The 19,205-nt window shown below is 44.2% G+C and overlaps 2 protein-coding genes across 2 annotated transcripts; both read left to right on the top strand.

Moving 5' to 3' along the window:
• The first annotated feature begins 531 nt into the window (after positions 1-531).
• LOC117878477 (homeobox protein HMX1-like) lies at positions 532-3,096 on the top strand. Its single transcript, XM_034772684.1, has 2 exons — positions 532-832; positions 2,507-3,096. Exons 1-2 carry the CDS (start codon positions 532-534, stop codon positions 3,094-3,096), a joined length of 891 nt encoding a protein of 296 aa, XP_034628575.1.
• Positions 3,097-14,075: 10,979 nt separating this feature from the next.
• On the top strand, positions 14,076-18,362 carry LOC117878031 (homeobox protein HMX2-like). The gene is made up of 2 exons (XM_034771882.1): positions 14,076-14,322; positions 15,702-18,362. The coding sequence occupies exons 1-2, from the start codon at positions 14,076-14,078 to the stop codon at positions 16,316-16,318; spliced, it is 864 nt and encodes a 287-aa protein (XP_034627773.1). The 3' UTR covers positions 16,319-18,362.
• Positions 18,363-19,205: the final 843 nt, after the last annotated feature.

The raw sequence follows: 19,205 nt of genomic DNA, 5'->3' as shown, positions 1-19,205 counted from the left end.
CTCTGCGTTTTGATTTGCTCCCTAATTGACCTAAATAAAAAGCCTGTGAGTGACAAGGCTTCTCCAAGCCCCCGAGGCAGCGCGCACTCACACACACACACACACAGCCAGCCCAGACCCCAGCACCACTGAACTCATTGCAAGTAATTGCCCTGCTTTCCCCGGACTAATCCCATTTGCCGGGCTGCTCGTCCAATCGGAGAATTACTCCTCGCTTGTAAAACGTTTAACTTGCATGACATTTTTATTTCGTGATTAGCGTTTTCGCGCAGAATCTGGCGCCTCGGATGGGCACCCCGCCTTCCCCTCCTCTCCTAGCTGGCAGGAAATGATGGCAAACAGCGATCTGAAATGATTACTCCGGGAAAAAAAATCCTTTTATACCAGGAGAGCGTCCATCGGGTTCCGCAGAGAAAGGAGGCGATTGCTCGTGCAGCGCGAGAGATCCCTTTCGCCTTGGAAACTGACTAGCGATCTAGCCAGCGAGAATTCCCAGCCCCCACTGCTCTGCCCCTGCGAGCTGGACCCATTATGCCGGACGAAGTCACCGACACCACCAATTCTGCCTCCGCCAGGGTCTCGTCTTTTTTTATCGAGAATTTGCTGGGGACCGAGGGGAAAGAGAGCCGAGAGGAGAGGACGCAGGAGAGCACGGAGGATGGCCACAAAGAGACGCGGTCGCACAGCGGAATAGCCGGCAGCCATTGCGCGCAGGTCTGCTGCCAAGTCTCTCCTTTTGGGTTCAGTTCACAGACCTATCCTCTCAGGGAAAGTACAATGGAGTGGTACAGAAGAGCTCATGCTAGTTTTATAGGATGCACCAGTCCAGACAGTAAGTTTCCTTGCGGTTCTGTACTTGTTTCTTGAGCAGCCCACTGGGGTCCAAAATGCTCTTTACTCGGCTAGAGCAAAAGGCAGCCCTGTAGCCATCTCTGGGTGTACCTGTCTCCCTGCAGAGAGAGAGGGAGCAGCTTTCAGTGCGGGCTGCACTGTGTATTTATGTGTCAGACCTATACTAGAGGACCAGAGGGGTTTTAGTTCCCAGATAATGTCATGTTCATTTCTCCCCTGTATTGGAATATTTGCACAATCACCCTCAGAAATGGATTTCCAGTGGGAGTCTACACTCTTCCCTCAGGCACAAAAAGAGAGAATGGAATGAATGGCAAAATAGCACTCGGAAGCAAGAGCTCCAACTCCTCTCTTCTTAAAATCCCTTCTCTCGTACTGGCTCATTGTTTCTAACCAGATCTGCCCAGAACAATTCTCAGAAAAATTATAAATTATAATTCAAATATCAATCCCCCCTCCCTCCACACACACACACACGTTGAGCATCAGTCCTGTGGGCTGGTTTCAAAAAAATCCATATTTTAAAAAATAGAATAATCTGGAGCAGGAATAAAATAGCGATTATTCTGTAAAAGCAATCCCCTAGTACCTAAGGCCTGCACCGTCGTGTTTTGAATGCACCAAATAGCATTGGAGCAGACATTTAAATTCTAGTGCAGAAACTAACATCTGAAAAAGTTTGCAGGCTGGAGTCAGCTGTTCTACTGGAAAAAAAACTGTTACTTAGCACACGCCTCTGGACTAGAGGGGAAGGTTATATGCTAGCGTTTCCATGACTGTGACTTACGTGAAAGATGTGTTTGTACATCCTAGCAGGTCCCTTTTTACCAAAGGTGTGTTAATTCCTAGGCTCTTGTTTCAAAATTACACCTGGAAGCAGCCAACGTAAACCCTTTTCTTTTCTATAAACAGATCTTTTTTTACAAAAAAAAAAAAAAAAAAAAAAAAAAAACAAACAAAAAAAACACCTGACGCCATTGGATAGTCTAAGATTTTCATTCCAACCTGAACTATTTTTAGAAGGCAGCTTTAGGAGTTCCATTATTACATTTTGTCTAATGCATTCAGTTTCGAAATACGAAATAAGTCAAGCTCCAAACGGGGCGAAATACTCCTCTACCTTTGATGGAAATATCTGTAATTTCAGCCAGTGATAGACATATGTGTAATTTCTTTTACTATAGGCTATTGTTTGCATAATTTCTTAACCTAATGAGTTTTAGTTGTGTAGCTGAGTGCTTATTGGTCTGGACAATGATTCTTTCTGAAGGGAAAATATTTATCCGTGTCATGTGCTGCAAAGGATGATTCCCTGTAATATTCATCTGGCGAAATAGGGTTGGACGTGGAAACAGGAAGGAGAGGGAGCGCAAGAAAGCAACTGCGCTGTGACACCACATTCTCAGCTCTCCGTGTTTGCTTTATTTGCTGCGGTGTGTCCCATCCCTCAGTGGTAATTAGAGTTCATTTGTATGTGCAAATCAGTGTGGGAGTCTTTTAAATATATGAACATGATAAATATTCTATTATACTGTATGTATTACATAATTAATATCCGAGCGATGAGTCTGGAGAGCCAGACACGGTGTGCGCGTGTGTGTGTGTGTGGCTACGGAAGAAACAACCCTTGTTCCTCTGTCTCTCTCTCCATCAGCCAGTGACCGAGACTCTCCCGAGATCTCCGAGGAGTCATCAGCGGGGAGGCCAGGGGGCTGCAGGAAACAGGCAGACGAGCTGGGCTCAGCAGAGCGGAGAGAGGAGTTTGCTTGCGGCAGCAACAGCAGGGAGGAGGATGACAAAGCCGAGGAGCCGGATTCCGCTGAGCAGAGAGCCGCGGGCCGCAAGAAGAAGACCCGCACGGTCTTCAGCCGGAGTCAGGTCTTCCAGCTGGAGTCCACCTTCGACATGAAGCGCTATCTGAGCAGCTCGGAGAGGGCCGGCCTGGCGGCCTCCTTGCACCTCACCGAGACCCAGGTGAAGATCTGGTTCCAGAACCGCAGGAATAAGTGGAAAAGACAACTGGCTGCGGATTTGGAAGCGGCCAACGTCTCCCACTCGGCTCAAAGGATAGTAAGGGTGCCCATTTTGTACCACGAAAACTCGCCTGCAAGTGCTTTAGGCTTCACCTTGCCTCACATGTCTCCTCCCCTGGTGGGGTTTTCTAACGCTGTCAGCTACCCCCTGGCCACCTTCCCTGCCGCCTCAGTCCCGTTTCTGAGATCGCAAATGACAGGACTCGTTTGAGAATCCATCTTTGCAAGGACCTTTTTCCCGGCTTTGCCCCCCCTTTTCCCCTCCTCCCTTTCAGCCCCATTCTCCTCCCTCCTTCCTCCATACTTCTTATTTCGACTTATACATTTCTTGATTTTATGCTTTTGAATTTTAAAACGTGCAATAAACATACTTTGGGGGTAACTATAAAAGCAAGAGAAGGAAAACAATCAACACGGTGTCTGTCACCAGGATGTCTATGCCTGTCACGTGCCCAAAGAAAACACAGTTATGTGGAATTGAGTCTTTCCACGCCACCTTGCAAATGGTCCGTTTAAAAATCGTAGATTTAGACAGCAGAAATAATAACCCCGACGATTCGATTTGTTAAATAGACTTTCGTTTTCCTTGACCTAAATGCTCTTTTTAGCGAATCCTAACGTGTAGTCTTTGTTGAGCATGAGAAGAATGTAAAGAACGTTACAAATTCTGCGATGACAATGGCACAATTTAATACAGGGGCGGGGGGGGGGGGGGGAACCACACCTTCCTTTTGGGTTAAATCCTGCAATCTTACTGGGATGGAAGATGAATGAAGGTTGAGAAAGGGCTTCAGAATCTATCCCCAAATCGTCTTTCGACATTTCATAAAACTATAAGGTTTAGACGAAAGAGTCAAGTGTTTGGGAAGTTGGAAGGCTCTTTGGTCACAGTAAGTTGTAAGAAGGGCATAGCCCATCAATTAGGCACACCCACACTAGCAGGAATAGGAGGCTGGATTTGGCCTTCTTTGGTCACTCGGCTGTATTATTTTATTCTTTAAAAACCCATTACTTTTTAATTTTGGTCTGTCTCTTTCCAAGCATTTACCGGATGCCCTCTATCCAGTCCCAGCGATTTCTCCACAAACTTGATATTGCCTGTTTAATAAGTAAAGATCATTTTTATTTTCCATATTTGGATGACCTTCTTTGTTAAAAATGTCGAAAGCGTATGATAAAATACCTGCTGACTATTTCTAAAAATGCATGGTTTTTTTATTTGAAACAATTCCGCAGAAAACCTTTCAACTACTTCACTCAATAACAATTTGTATCAGAGGTACAGTTCCTTCCCCTTTAGAACAGTCGGTTAAAAACTTTTTAAAATACTGTATTTTAACACCCCATGACGACCAAAGGGTCTGTTTACCACTTGTTTTGGTCTCCTGACGAATCTAAAGAAAACACAGCGCAGCTTCACTGTTTCATACGGGAAGCTGAGATTCTCGCTAGTTTTGTGTAATTGATGAATTGTTGGCACGGGCAATTAAAACAAATCAAATGGCCACAGCCTGGGAAACTGTAGTTTTAGTTACACAAGCTAAACTGTAATGTGATATTATATCAAGTATTATGCATGCCTAAACGATTTCCCCCTTTAAGAGCTGTTTTATTTTTTTCTTTCTCTCTCTATCCACTGCTAAAATGAATACTGGATGAGTTATTATTCCTGAAGGCTGGGATTCCGGGATTCCCGATGTTCTGGATTTAAAAAAGGGGTGGGAAGGAAAGACTTTGTAAAACTCAGTTTGGGGGAAAGGTCAAGCTTTGATCCTGTATATTATGGTATAATCAGATGTAATTTAATCTACCAGCTCGGAGCACTATATGGCTGTGTAGGGAGCATAGATCCGGGGTGTATTTTGAAGTATACATGTGTGGCCCTTTCCTCTGGAAAGAAAGCGAGTGTTCACTCTTATTTATGATCTTAAATTATATTTTCGACAAGCTACTCTTAGTTCTTGTTATGAGATCAAATAATAATGGAGAGTAATCCATGATACAGAACCGGGAAGAATGCCTTGTTCTTGGCTATAACTTTTCGATATTTTGCTCTCTCCAGCCTAAAACATAACCCTCTGAGCCATTTGCCCCAAATGAATTAAGAACACTAGCAGCATCAAGAGACAATCCGGTTTATGAGACAATGCTAACTTTTCGTATTGTTCTTTTCCATTAGAATTTAGCGAAATATTTATGGTAGCCCCTATTTCAATACTTGTGAACTCCCTTTACTAGCTCAAAGAGATCGTCACCAGTTTTCATTTGCATGGCAGTTGAATACTTGTATGAAAATCTCCTGCCACGTTGGTGGGAATTAGGCTAAAATATTGTTCTCGGTTACAGAGGAGGGTAGCGGGGAGGTTGAGGCGATGAGGTTTTGGAATGCAGTCGATAATAAAAAAAACTCCAGCTGTGAAGAACTCAAATCGGAATGGACATTGGCTATTTAGTGTGAAAAAGACATTATTGTTGGGGGGTGGGGAGAATTATTTATTGCCTATGCAACATGTGTTATTATTTCGCAATATTTGCTTTGATTACGTTGGAGACACAGGTTTAGATGGAAGAAGAGAGGCAGACAGACAGATGATTCCCCCTGTTATGTACAACTTCACCAATCGCTCAGTGTTCCCGATTGGGGGAAATTATGATTCACAACAATCATATCAGAGTGGATTGTAATCCATCGAGCTACTTAACCACCTGCCACTGTCCACATGGCTTTTCTTTTCACTAATGTATGAAATGATGACTATACTTCTGATTCTACTCCATATTCTTTTGTTGAAGGCAGGCCTACATGATCGATCCGATTTTTTTAAAAAATGTGTTTTTGGCATTAGTTTGTTTTTTTAAAAACGTGCTGAGTACATCAATAAACAGATTTTTTTCATACACTGTATTTGAAGCTATTCTCATAGTAAAATATTAAAAGGTACAACACGTGACTTCGTATAAGGAAAAACTTGCTTACTTATGCTTTATTTGCATATCTGGCCGTTGATTTGCATTACATTATTAAGAGTTTGTACTTGCAGGTAACAACACACACCCCTCTAGTTTATTTACATTGGGAGATTTGTCACTGCACTGGTTGACAAGAACAGCTACAGGGTTCAGAGAGACGCCTAGCATAAAACATTGGCAATCATTAGAATTGTTTTTATTCTTCTCCACTGTCCAGCGCTGTTTTAAATGGAAATTGATAATACAAAACTTTTACCCCAGAAAAACTCCATGGATTTAAAGCGAACGTTTCCAGTCTATATTTTAAGACTTTAACGGTACGGCTAACACCTTGTCATTCTTCTGCACTAAGAATTATATCATGACTTCATTGACACACGATATTTATTTAGCAAGGGCTCTTCCTGACGTATAGAGACAAACGTTGCTACCTTGTAGCTCAAAGCAACCTCAAAACAGCTTTAAAATAAATCCAGTTATACTACAGCTGTAATATTATTATGCAGTATAAATCCTTGGCTGCTGACATTTATGTAATGAATAGTGCTACAACCGCTTGGCTAGATGGCACTCAAGAGGCAAAGCTACGCAGTACTTTGTCACGCAGAACACCGAGAAAACTTGAGTTTGTTGGATGTGTACAAAGAATCCCGTCAAAAGTAAAACCCGTCTGAGCTGACCTCGGTGAACTAAATCCCTTCTATAACTGCCATAGATCTGACCATTAATTACGCTTAAGCTGAAAATGATCAATAGCTCGAAAAGCATCTTGTTAAGCGATTAGTCCTGCAGATACTATTGCTCACAGTCTTAAAATCTCTTATAACTTTTTATATGCCTGGCTATAAAATATTCATGCGAATCAATACTGGATAAATCTCATATGTGCGTTGGCTCTAGCGTCGAACAATTATATTTCGATTGATTTTTTTTCTTTTATACTGCATTATCTTTTATTAGATTGTCTCTTTTCTCTCTGTAAACATGCAGGCCATGGGGGCTGCGTACATGCTCCAGCTCGACATCGATTCGAGAAAGGCATTTCAAATTGTACTTGGAATAGTGCGAGCCACTTGAAATTGGATACGCGAATCTTTATTTCACTTGCCTTCCAATTCAAAATAAGTTTAACATGGTGTTCAGGGCAGACATATAAATACTTTACTTCCCTCCATATAACAATTCTGGGCTCCTCCCCCTCCCTCTGCCTTCACTGACAATGCATTTTAATTTCGGTAATAGGAAAATGTTGTGCGATTATGAAACTCCTATAGGGTATCCGCAGTGTTAAGCTTTTTTTCTTGTCGAATTGGTTGGAATGGGGGAGAGGGAGAGATGGTGTCTCCTATCAAACGTTAATTGATTTATTAGGGAACCCCCTAGTAGATTTAAACTCATTCATCATCTCCTGTCTACAAAGGATTCCAGGAAGGAGAATTAGTCGATGGCTTTGAACTTCCCGCAGATTGAAAAAAAAAAATGCTTAGAATGGGGATTGAGAATTTTTTAAAAGAATGGCCCGATTCTGCATTTCTTGTGTCCCCCAAATGCCTATTAACTCGAATAGTTTGATGGCACTTGACACCTCTCCTATAGTTTCGAAAACGTCCCATAGAATTATATATTTATATAATAACTATTGTGCTTTGGTCATTGTATTCCCACGTTTATGGGACCCCAAACATATTTTTGTGCACCCAATGAAACTAAGAATTCGAAACCTTTCGCCTTTGTTTTATTCCGGTCTCTTCTCCCTCCCTTCATAAAAGGGAACCTCGTGGTTGTCTTTGCTTTCCCAGAATATTTCTGATGTAGTGCATGTTCTAGGAAAGGAAAAAGTTTGCACTAGGGAGACACAAGAGATGATGCTGTGTCTGATGGGGAGAGAAGTCTGTCTGTCGATCTTCATTTTTCTTGCTATAGAAAGATTTGCGGATTTTGAAAGCAAGATAAAGAAAAGACTCAGACTTGCGGTTGTAACCAAATTTCTATTTTACTATTGGAAAGAGCTCTTTTTAACTACCTAAAGTCACTCAGATCACATTCATAAATATTTCAAACAAAAAGCGTTGTTATTTACTTTCAAGTTTTTGACCAATCTAACTACAGGGCTGCATTTTGGGAATCTCACTCGAAGATGTGAAGAGAATTCCAGGTTTTTGGACTATGCATTGTTTTTTATTGAGTTGTCATTTACGAATAACAGTGAACTTTTCCTTTTTTGGCCTATTTTACTGCAAAATGTATAAAAATACTTAATACCAAGGAGAAAAAAAATGAAGACGGTTACTTCAGAAAGGATATCTAGTTTCTAATGAAATTTGATTGTGAATACTTCTTAGTGTAGGAGATTATGGTTGTGCCAGAGAAGTACAATGTACGTGAGGTGATTTTTGTAATGCTTTCCCAGGAAATTCCAGGATTTAGTTAAAATTATTAGCTACTGAAAATAATTACCAAATAGGAATTTGAGAGATTGTATTTTAATGTGCAGAAAGTATTCACGTTCCCCTCTTCAAATACAGTCCATTTAAGAAATCGTTAGAGAGGTACAGACCTGAAGAGAGGCAGCTTTGACAATAAAATAAAAATAAAATATAGACGTAACCCCCCTCCCAAAATAAATAAACACCCAACACTCCCAATATAACAAGTAGTTGCTTTTAATAGAAAAGATTGTACATCCTCTGGAGAGGAGCAACAATCTTCTGGGTAATAGAAATTGAATTGCTGAGATGAATAGATTCGTTTTTTGATGTAAAACAATAATGATTTAATAGGGAGTAATATATCCCCATTTGAACAGGAGAAGCTGTATAAGTAAAAAGCTTGAGGGCTGACAGCCGCAGAAATCACAACTTCTGAAAGCAGATCCTCAGGTTACTTCTTGTGCCCTGCTTACAGCTTGCAGAAAACGTGAGTTTAACCTAAATAACCGTGGTGTAAGTTTTAATCAACAATTCTACACAGGAAAATTCTACACAGTTTTCACATTATTGGTCTGGAAGAGTAACCACAGGTCCACCTAATTCCCCAAGTCCTAGACACGAATAAGAAAATGTATCCAGACAAATACTTCAAGTGACCTTTCGCAACACAGCTTTAGAAATAGTGTCTCGATAATCTAACTTTCTTCTATAGGCAGTTTCCTTGCAGAGAATTCTCTCTCTCTCTCTCTCTCTCTCTCACACACACACACACACACACAAAATTTGAAGTTAAAGTGGGGATTTTGGTTTAAGAGCTGCAGGGTTTGTCTCATAGCTTGGTATCCTCTAGTTTCTGGATTCAAAAGAGGATCCCATCCCTTTGGGAATTCCGAGGATCTATATTTCTTTTGTTGCCAGTGAGTCATTCGACTGCCTGCATGGGCAACCGGGGCGGTCAGACACTGTATTCAACATGTCAATGGAATAAACTAGTTTCTGAACAGCAGCCAGCTTGGGATGTGAGGGAGAGGTAGGAATACAAACGTACACTGAAACGGTGCTATCATATCATTGTCTAGCTCTTGTTCACCTTTGGTAGCTCAGAGCGGTAGCAGAACCTTCACTGATAATTCAGGGCACGATCCTGCTCCCATTGAAATCAATGGTAAAACTCCCATTGATTTAAATGGGTGCAGGGTCGGGCCACTTATTGTAAGGTATACATACTCTTGTTTAGATACATTTTTAAAATAAAGCAAAAAACAAAAACAAAAAAAAAACACATTGCCGCTTTGCTTTTCATTTAGCTTGAAGTTTATGAATGGTCAACAGGTCGTTAGATCATTATATTTCTGTTTCCTTTGCTGACGTACTTGAAGGTTTAACCTTTACCTGAGTGTAAAATAGGTGACACTAGCTAAAAGTTATTTACCCTTCTTGAAATTCACCCAATTTCCTTCTTGCTTTCTGTTCTCTCAAATTGTTTTCTTTCTTTAAATAAGATATTGAAATAATACTCAGAAGCTCAATAATTCTCTCTCCCCCCTCCCCAGTACACTTGAAATGTTTTCTAGGGTAAATAGACCTAGCTGACTATAATGTCATTAGAAAATTCTTCTGCGGCAGGGACTGTGACTGATAAATGAACATGAGGGAAAAAAAACAATCTAAATTTGAATCAAAGTGGGAAGAGTCCTCGCGAGGCGAAGTTTTCTTCACTCATATTGAAATTCACTGATTATTCCCCCTTCTCGTCTTAAAATTTCTTACCACTAATAAAACTACTATCTTCTCTCCACTCCCCCCGTCCCCTCCATGCTATTTTCTTTAATGGTTCATCTCCCGTTCTTCTCACCAAACTGCACAGGAGATGTCGAATTAGATGCAAGGCGAATAAGGCAGGTTAACAGAAGATTGGCTCTTGGCACCTGGTGGAAAACGTACAGTGCTCTGGCAGACGAAAGCATTAAAATCTTGTATCTATTTATAAAGTGAAGTTAATTGTCATGAAAATGTCTTAACCCCACTCTTTCTAAGAACCATCGTAGCCTTTAAAGATGAAGGAAGTTTTAAGATGCCCTTAATTTAGCTTATGGTACCTATGGCACCTGGGTATTGAAGAGCCTGTCTGCAGTTCTATTATCAGCCCTTATTCAGGGGGTTCGAATTTGCCCTCAGCATCTTTTCATGGTTGAAACACTGAGTATCAGAGAAGAAGGGCCTCTTTAAACACTCAGCCAATTATGGAGAAGTGCACACACACAAAATAAAATAAAAAGTACGCTTTCTGTCTTAACGGGACAAATTGTCTTGAACAATTTAGACAACTGTTAAAAGCTGCAATGTTGAAGGGCCCTGTGTGGAAAAATCGTTAAGGAATAACAAACAGGCCCTTTCCCAAGACACCCGCCCTCCTACCCTTCCACTGCACATCACTCCCCACCCAACACACAGCCCTCCACAGCACACAAAACATCCACCCACAACACACCCACACCCCTCCACAATACACCCACTATCCTTCCACAATTCCCCCTCCATAACACACCACACACCACCTTCACAACACACAAACACCCCCTCGCTTTCACAGCATACATACACACACCTCTGCCCTCCCCACACCGCGGACACTCCTCCACCACACACACAAAGCCCTCCGCAACCCACACATGCACACATAAACGACGCAAAATAGTGAAGTTTAAGTATGAATGGGTTATCGATCTGGAATATGAAATCTCTAATCACAACCACTAACATCTCCAAATGTCCTTATGAATGAATGAGAAAATATGCTGTATGCATTAATATCCCCCTTAAGTATACAGAAGGGCACAAACACTGTCTAAATCTCTTATAAGTCACATATCAAACACCTTATTACATGAGACTTTTGCTTTTTGTCCTTAAAAATAGACTCTCTCAATCTGCAGACATCTCTGAGGACTTTTTGGTAAACTGAAGCCCCCAACCCCCTTGGGCAGCAAATGAGAAGGTCTCTGTGGTTGCACTTCCCAGTCAAGAATATGTGGAGAAATCCTATATATTAGGCCTGATGTTTTGCAGGTGTAAAGGGGAAGGAGACTCATGAGAAGAGGAAAATCACTCCAGTCACTTCAAAGGAGCTACTCCTGATTTACTTCTGTGGGAGGTAAATCAGGCCAACTCTTCCCCCCTTATTTCCCTGCATCTCATCTCTCTGGTATGTATTAAAATCATACGTTTATATTGATTGTGCATACGGGCTCCAATCATAGATCTAGGCTCCACTGTGCTACTGACAAATACCAAAAACATAGTCCCTGCCCGAGCTGGTTTACATTTACTGAGACAGAATATTCAGAGAGTGTTTGGTGGCTATTGGTATTTTGCTTTCTCTTCTCTCCTCCTCTCCCCTTCTCCCCTTTGCCCCCTGCTCTTCTCACTTAAATTCTTGCCCTTTATTTTCATTTTACACCCTGATCTCCACCCCATTCTCTGCATGAATTCCTCCTACACCTCTCCTTCCTCTACATCCATTCTATCTTGTTTTCTTTACTAACCACTTTCCCTCCTTCACTCTCTGGGCTACCCTAACCCCTATCCCAACTCTTTCATTTCCCCCATCTTTCCCCTGCCTGCCTTGTATATCTTTCTTTCACTTAGACTCTCCCCACATAGCCTTTTGTCTTTCTCTATGATATTCCCATAACTTTGCCATCCGCTGTATCCTTCCTGTACCAACCTTCCCCCTTCTGATTTACTCTACCCATGTCACCTTCCTTCACTATCTGTCTCCTCTACCTTCCCTGAGCCCCATTCCTGGCTGCTGTTGCTGCTTCTGCTTCCTCTTTGTATTACGGTAGCACTTAGGAGCCCTACTCAAGGACCAGGATATAGACACTGTACAAAGAGAAACCAAAAAAAAACAAAAAAAAAAAACAACCCACCTGCCTCTGCCACAGGGAACTTACAATTTAAGACAAGAGACCACAGATGAATACAGTCAGATGGGGAGAGGGGGAGGGGAGTACAAGGCAACAATGGGATCGGTGATATTGGTCAGCATGATAAGCATTTGACCAGTATCTGCTTATCACACCAGCAGCCTAACCATTGTCAAGTTTTTTTTTTTAGACATCATGGACAAGGAGAGTTTTAAGGGTGTGTGTGTGTGTGTGTGTGTGTGTGTGTGTGTGTGTGTGAAAGGAGGATAACCTTAATTTTGTGGATTTACAGGGAGCTCCTCCAAAGCGTTACCAGTAGCATGGGAGCAAATATGAAGATAATTGTTTGAAATTGTAACAAATGGACAAAGTGGCAACATAGGTTGGATGTAGGAGCTGATAACTCAATAGTAAATGCGAGATGATAGGACAGATATAGGGGCCTTGAAAGTGAATACAAGTAGCTGAAGTCTGATGTGATAGAGAAGGGGGTGCTAGTAGTGGAGGGATTCAAAGAGGGGGATGACATGATCAAAGAGATTGGCCATGAAAACATCTTTGTGCAGCATTCTGAATGGATATGAATGGGGCAAGGAAAGTCACATTGCCCACCTACCTTACAGTGGGGCAAGGCCAAAGAGAAGGATGAGATCTGTAATGGTGAGAGCCTGGACAGGTGTTTGGATGGATAGGAACGGTGGATGTGGATGGATAGGAACGGTGCTGTTTTACAGATGTTATGCAGAAAAAATCCGAGCGGTTTAGATGTAGCCTGGATATAAGGAATTAAAGACAGGTTCTCGTCCAAGATGTTCTCCACGTCCATTGAAAGTAGGGCTTCATGTGCAGCAAAGCCGATTTAGGTTAGATCAGGGTTCTCAAACTGTGGATTGTGACCCCTCAGGGGGTTGCGAGATTATTACATGGGTGGGTCACCAGCTGTCAGCCTCCACCCCAAAACTCCCCTTCACTTCCAGCATTTATAATAGTGCTAAATGTAAAAAGGTTTTTTTAATTTATAAGGGGGAAGGGGAAGGCCGGGGGAAGGCCACACTCAGAGGCCGGCTGTGTGAAAGGGGTCACCCATACAAAACCTTGAGAATTACTGGGTTAGATATTAGGAAAAACTTTCTAATGATAAGTTATAATGATAAGCTTACAATTTCACCACCCACTTCAAAGGGAAGGTCGGGATATTTCCCTGTCTCTGGTAGATTTCACCCATCCCTGCATCTTGCTAATCCATGGTTGCCAGAAATGGCTGGTCACAGCAGTAAGTAAAAATGTCCCAGAAGAGCCCGTTGAAGGTCTCTACCCTCAGACCCATTGCACGGGCCCTCTTCGCCTCCCTCCCAATCTCTCATCTTCCTCATTACTCCTTCAGGATCCTTCTCGGTCTCCCTCCCTTTTCCCCTCCTGGTCCCTCCTTCAGATCCCTCCCCCCGCTCCCCACCCTTGTTTCCCGTTGATCCTCCCCTTTCCCACTGTCTCGCTCCTGACTCCCTTCTTTTTTCTCCTCCTCCAAGTCCCCTTCCCTCATCCCCCTTTCCATCTCCCACAGTCTCCTACCCCTCCCTTTCTCTCTCCCTCTAGCCATTCCTCCTTCTGTTCTCGCCTTCTTTCTTTCTCCCCGTCTCTCCTCCTTTCTCCCGTTTCTCTCCCCCTCCCTCTCCTCTCCCGTTGCCGGCCCCTCCCTCCGTCCCTCCGCAGCCAATCAGTACAGCTCCTCCTGGCAGCCGCCCGGCCGGCGGTTCAGCGCCGCCGCGGCTCCGGCCAGGCCCGCGGGATGGTGCAGCCGGCGGGGAGTCGGAGGCGCAGAGACAGGCAGGAGCCGGGCAGCCGCGCGTCCCGCTCCGTCCCCCATGGCGGGGCTGCCGCTGGGCTGCGAGAGCCGCCGGAGGGTGAGCCCGGGCGCGGAGCCGCCCCCCGCCTGCCTGGCGTTCGCCATTGACAGCATCTTGAAGCGCAAGTCTCGCGGCGGCGCGGACTCGGCCAGGAGCCCCAGACTGCGGCGGGAGCCGGGCAGAGCCCGCTGCTCCCGGCTGGACCCAGAGGAGCAGGAGGAGGGGCCTTTGGAACAGCAGCCCCGTAAACGCTACAGAAACCCGGGTATAGAGACTGGAGCCTCTGGCTGTATCTTTGACTTGGCACACACAAACACACACTGCACCTCCACCACACGCTGCACCCTCACCCCAGCTACTGCACACAGCACCACACAAACAAACACACACTGCACCCCACACCCACCTACTGCACACAGTCAGCACCACACACACACTGCACCTCCACCACGCACTGCACCCTCACCCCACCTACTGCACACAGCACCACACAAACAAACACACACTGCACCCCACACCCACCTACTGCACACAGTCAGCACCACACACACACTGCACCTCCACCACACACTGCACCCTCACCCCACCTACTGCACACAGCACCACACAAACATACACAGCACCCCCACCCCATCTACTGCACACAGTCAGCACTACACACTGCACACACACACTGCACCTCCACCCCACCTACTGCACACACCACCACACACAAACGCACTGCGCCCCCATCCCACCGTCTGCACACATGCCACCACATACTGCACAACCAAATACACTGCACTCCCACCCCACCTACTGTGCACACATCACCACCTACTGCACGCCCGCCTACGGCACACATCCCTATATACACTGCATACTCCTACTGCATACACTGCACACCCCCACCTCCACACACTGCAAACACCCCCCACCTACTGCATCCATATCCCTGAACACACTGCACACACCCCTGCACACTGCCACACAATGCACATCTGCATGTCCCCCCTACACAAACTGCGCACACATCATCCACCTTTGCTGCATCACACCTATACACACAGACATACTGTATACCCACACCTACTGCATTATTCACACTGCACACACTCGCCTACACAAATACACTGCACACACTGTACATTCACCCACCCACCCACCCACAGCATTCATATTGCACGGTGCATTCATGTACAGCCAGGGACTTGGATGCCATGGGGACGAGTGTGGGCTGGGTGGCTGCATAGATACCTCACTCACACTGCACACATCTGGTTCTCCTGTTACACTTTGCCATGGTGATGAATGCGGGATAGATAACTATCCCTCCCCGCGTCCTCCCAGTCTTTCAGGCTGTTTATACCGGGTACCCTACCCCACTCTCGCCGCCTTATGGCCCTGTCCTAAACCCTGGGACACCTAATTTCTCTTCTACGGCTCCCCATCCCTTGAGGTGCCCTTGGATCCCTCATGGGAAGCTCTTCGCCCTCTCTCCTTCCTCGGGGGTCCCCCTGGGGGTTGCTGCTAGACACCCCGGACTACTAGACTCGCCCTCAGCAGTTCCCGCTGCCCATCGGGCTCCGAGCCGGAGGCGTGGGGGTGCGGGGCGCGGGCTATTGCTGCGGCGGGGAGGGCTGATGTTGTGCTTTGCCACTGCAGGAAAGGAGACCTGCCGGATGGCCGCGGACCGGGCTGCAGGACTGGGCCTCAGGCCCGGCGGTGAAGCAGGAGGAGGAGCGGGCTCCCCCCTGCCCGAGGAATTGCCCCGCGGCCCCGACCCCTCGCACCTGGAAGGAGGAGCCGCCGGGGCCCGCGGGAGCTGCAGCAAGAAAAGCAGCAAGCTACTGGCGGGGGCCAGCAAGAAGAAGACCCGCACCATCTTCTCCAAGAGCCAGGTTTTCCAGCTGGAGTCCGCCTTCGACACCAAGCGCTACCTGAGCAGCGCCGAGCGAGCCGGCCTGGCCAGCGCCCTGCAGCTCTCCGAGACCCAGGTGAAGATCTGGTTCCAGAACCGCCGCAATAAGCTCAAGAGACAAATGTCTGCGGACCTGGAGGGCCCCGCTCCGGGCCAGGCAGAGCCGCCTGGGGAACTGCTACCCCAGGGGGCGGCAGCTGCGGCTTCGCTCGCCTTCCCGACCCTGTACAAAGACAGCACTTTCCTCCGTCGTTGTTTACTGCCGCTGTCCTTCCCCCTGCTCTATCCGGGCAGCACCGTCCCGTACCTGTGTTTCCCAAATCCGGGCAAATATTTCAGCCTTTTGGATGGGGATGTATAACCTCCCTCCCATCCTGCTGCGCCCCCCGCACCTTTCCGCCCTCCACGTCGGCAGCCGAACGGCCTTGTTCCAGTTAGCGGCTGATGAAGTCGGCATGTTCCGCTCTACGCACAGCTTGTCAATAGGATCCCTTCACCCCGCTCTCTGGTGTGTCTTCCTGCACTTGTTTCAGCCCGTAACTTATTAAAAAGACGCGACAAAAGCAAAGTCCTATGCAAAGCTACTGCTTTTAACCAGGGATCCATTTAACTTGGAACCCTGCATGTTCCCAGTATCCGTCTTTCTCCCACACCGGGCACCTGCGAAGGGGGTGGATAACCCCCTTGCTCTAGCAACCCTTAATAAAAGAGAAACGCTGTCGTTTGATTAGTTCAAATGTTATCCAAACACATGCAAACACCCATACTACTAGACGAATAAAAATATAAATCCAAGCAACCATTAGCTGTGGCTGATCACAAGCTGGCTTTCTCTTTCAGGTGAAAGGCGAATTTGTCTCTAAAATATTGTTAAAGTTTCAAAGGGTATTTTTACAAAGGTCTTGTTTACAATTCCGATTTTTCTTGTTAGTAGAGATCCAGTTGTTGAGAACCAAAGAAAATGGGACATTAATTCTGGAGACCATTCATTTGCTATATAGATCTATGTCTCAGTAGCAAATGCTATGTCCTGCATCACACTGAATCTCTCTCTCGTGTGGTTGAGGCTGTGAGTACAAGAAACCTCTACGCCTTTCCTAAAGCACTAGGCCTGGTTACATTCTTCTATACCTGAGAATTCTACGACTGTAAATTCTCGAAAACTAGGTATTTCCTAACACTATTTAGTTGTTGACATTTTGACTAAATTCTGGTTCTTGGGGTTTTAAACTGGCTCTTCCAGCGTCTCCAAGAAAAATCAAGCCCTTGGTCACATTTTTGTATTGGGCCCTCAGAAATGTAGGACATTTTTATCTGCTATACTAGAATAATGAAACAATATTTTTTATAGATTTCTAAACGGAATTGTCATATATTGGTTTCAAGCTTCTACTATATAAAAGGGTGGAAAATAAATCTTTTCTGTCAGAAACATAAAATGCATGCCTTTTCAATACAGTTAATGTTAAGCAGTGTAAAAATAATATTTCTTAGCGCATGTCTGATGGATTTTTTTTAAATAAAGGTTTGAGGAAATACGTTTGTGGTATTATTAAAATTCACTTCTTCCTCTGCACTAAATGCCATCAGTGATTCAGGACTTTTTTATAAAGACTGTATGATTTGATAGTTGAACTTTTTATTATAGACGGCAACTATTATTAGATCTATATTTTAGTTACAAACCTCAACCAGGCAAAGACCTTAAATGTGCGCTCAATTATGGCAAATAGCACTGAAAGAAAAATGTTTAAAAACCCAGAAAGACAGTTTTCCAAACCTGTTGAAATGAACGTTCAAAGATAAGAGGGAAACAGCTAGGTGAAATTGACAAGTGCATCGTGAGGCTGCGGCTGTTGACAAATGAAGTGCAGGAGAAAACTTTTTTTTTTAATATTATTTTTAGCAAAGCGCCGTCTTTTCTTCCTTTTTCCTCTTCATTCCTCTCTGGTCAGTTAGTCAATGCACTAGATAAGTGTCTGCGTAATTACGTGCCCCAGCCCGAGTGTGAAATGTAAGCAGTGGGTTGTGATGAAAGAACCCGACGCAAGAAAGAAGGGAGGGTTAAGACTGTAATTGGAAGAAAGTCCCGTGTGGAACTTTTGTTTTGTTTTTCAAACCACGAAATTCTATTAAAAGAAATATCGTTTGGTTGACTACAGCGCCAAAGAAGTTGCTAAGTAAACACTTGATCAAATGAATGCTTGACCGTAGGATCACAGCTTTCCTTAGTGGCTATGGAGCTAAGCCATGTTTCTGGCTTAATAAAATGGGAACATTGTTTGACCCTCCAAACTGTATTGCCAATCTTGAATTCTCTCACAGACGCCAAGTCCTGGAAGGCCTCTATCTCAGATCATTATAATAGGAATAAACCACGATCCAAGAACTATACAAAGACTACACTGTAAATAGTAATTTATATATTATTAAACATAACGCATACGAACCAGTTCTGTTGATTGTATCTTCCTTGTTTCTTTACACTGCACCAAAAGTTCTCTCTCTCTACCTTCACAGTTCAATTGCGGGGCACAAAAATTATGGCTGGGGCTTCAAGGGACCACCCTCTTTTTTCATTCTCTGTCTGTGTATTTGGCTGAGTAAATTAAGGATTTTTTTTGAACTCTCAAATCTCCCCATATCTGGAGAGATTTGGCGATGGGTGTTTAAAGAAGCGATGATGCCTTTAGTTATAAGGATAATTTGATACTGTGCAACTATCTAGCCTATTTATTTAGGTGACAGATGATCTGTTCAGTGTAAGAAGCCCGTGCGGGGAATCTCTCAGCTTTTCCATTGTTAATGTAATAGCTACGCAAAATACAGCATTTATTACCATGGCATTACTATGGTACCAAGCGGCAGCTTAATAGGAGTCCACCATCCTTTCCAGAGGTCACAGCAATGGTATTTTCATCAGACGTAAAGGGTATAAATGGAAGTAAAATTGAGTTTAATAACTTCACCCATTCATAGTATTGATACAACAAATGTCTTTGAAACAGATAAAGGCAATACATTAAAACCATCCTTTCAGATAATTAAGACCCATTTATTCCAAGGTTATTATTAAACCAGTTATTATGCAAGGGTCGGATTCTACTCTCTATTACACCGGTGTGAATCTGGAATAACTACTGTTTTCAGTGGAGTTACTCTGGATTCACATCAGTAACTGAATACAAATCTCACCCAATATTATTAAAGGAATATATTTTATATATAAAAAGGAGACTTAACACAGA

Source organism: Trachemys scripta, chromosome 5 (genome assembly GCF_013100865.1).
Source record: "Trachemys scripta elegans isolate TJP31775 chromosome 5, CAS_Tse_1.0, whole genome shotgun sequence".
Classification (NCBI taxonomy): Eukaryota; Metazoa; Chordata; order Testudines; family Emydidae; genus Trachemys; species Trachemys scripta.
This window is presented reverse-complemented; position numbering and strand designations above follow the sequence as displayed.

Excerpts from the sequence above, each read along its gene's own strand:
- LOC117878031 (XM_034771882.1), top strand. The coding sequence starts at position 14,076 with ATGGCGGGGCTGCCGCTGGGCTGCGAGAGCCGCCGGAGGGTGAGCCCG. Across the intron at positions 14,323-15,701 it reads TAAACGCTACAGAAACCCGG|GAAAGGAGACCTGCCGGATG; the intron begins GTATAGAGACTG and ends TTGCCACTGCAG.
- LOC117878477 (XM_034772684.1), top strand. The coding sequence starts at position 532 with ATGCCGGACGAAGTCACCGACACCACCAATTCTGCCTCCGCCAGGGTC. Across the intron at positions 833-2,506 it reads AGGATGCACCAGTCCAGACA|CCAGTGACCGAGACTCTCCC; the intron begins GTAAGTTTCCTT and ends TCTCTCCATCAG.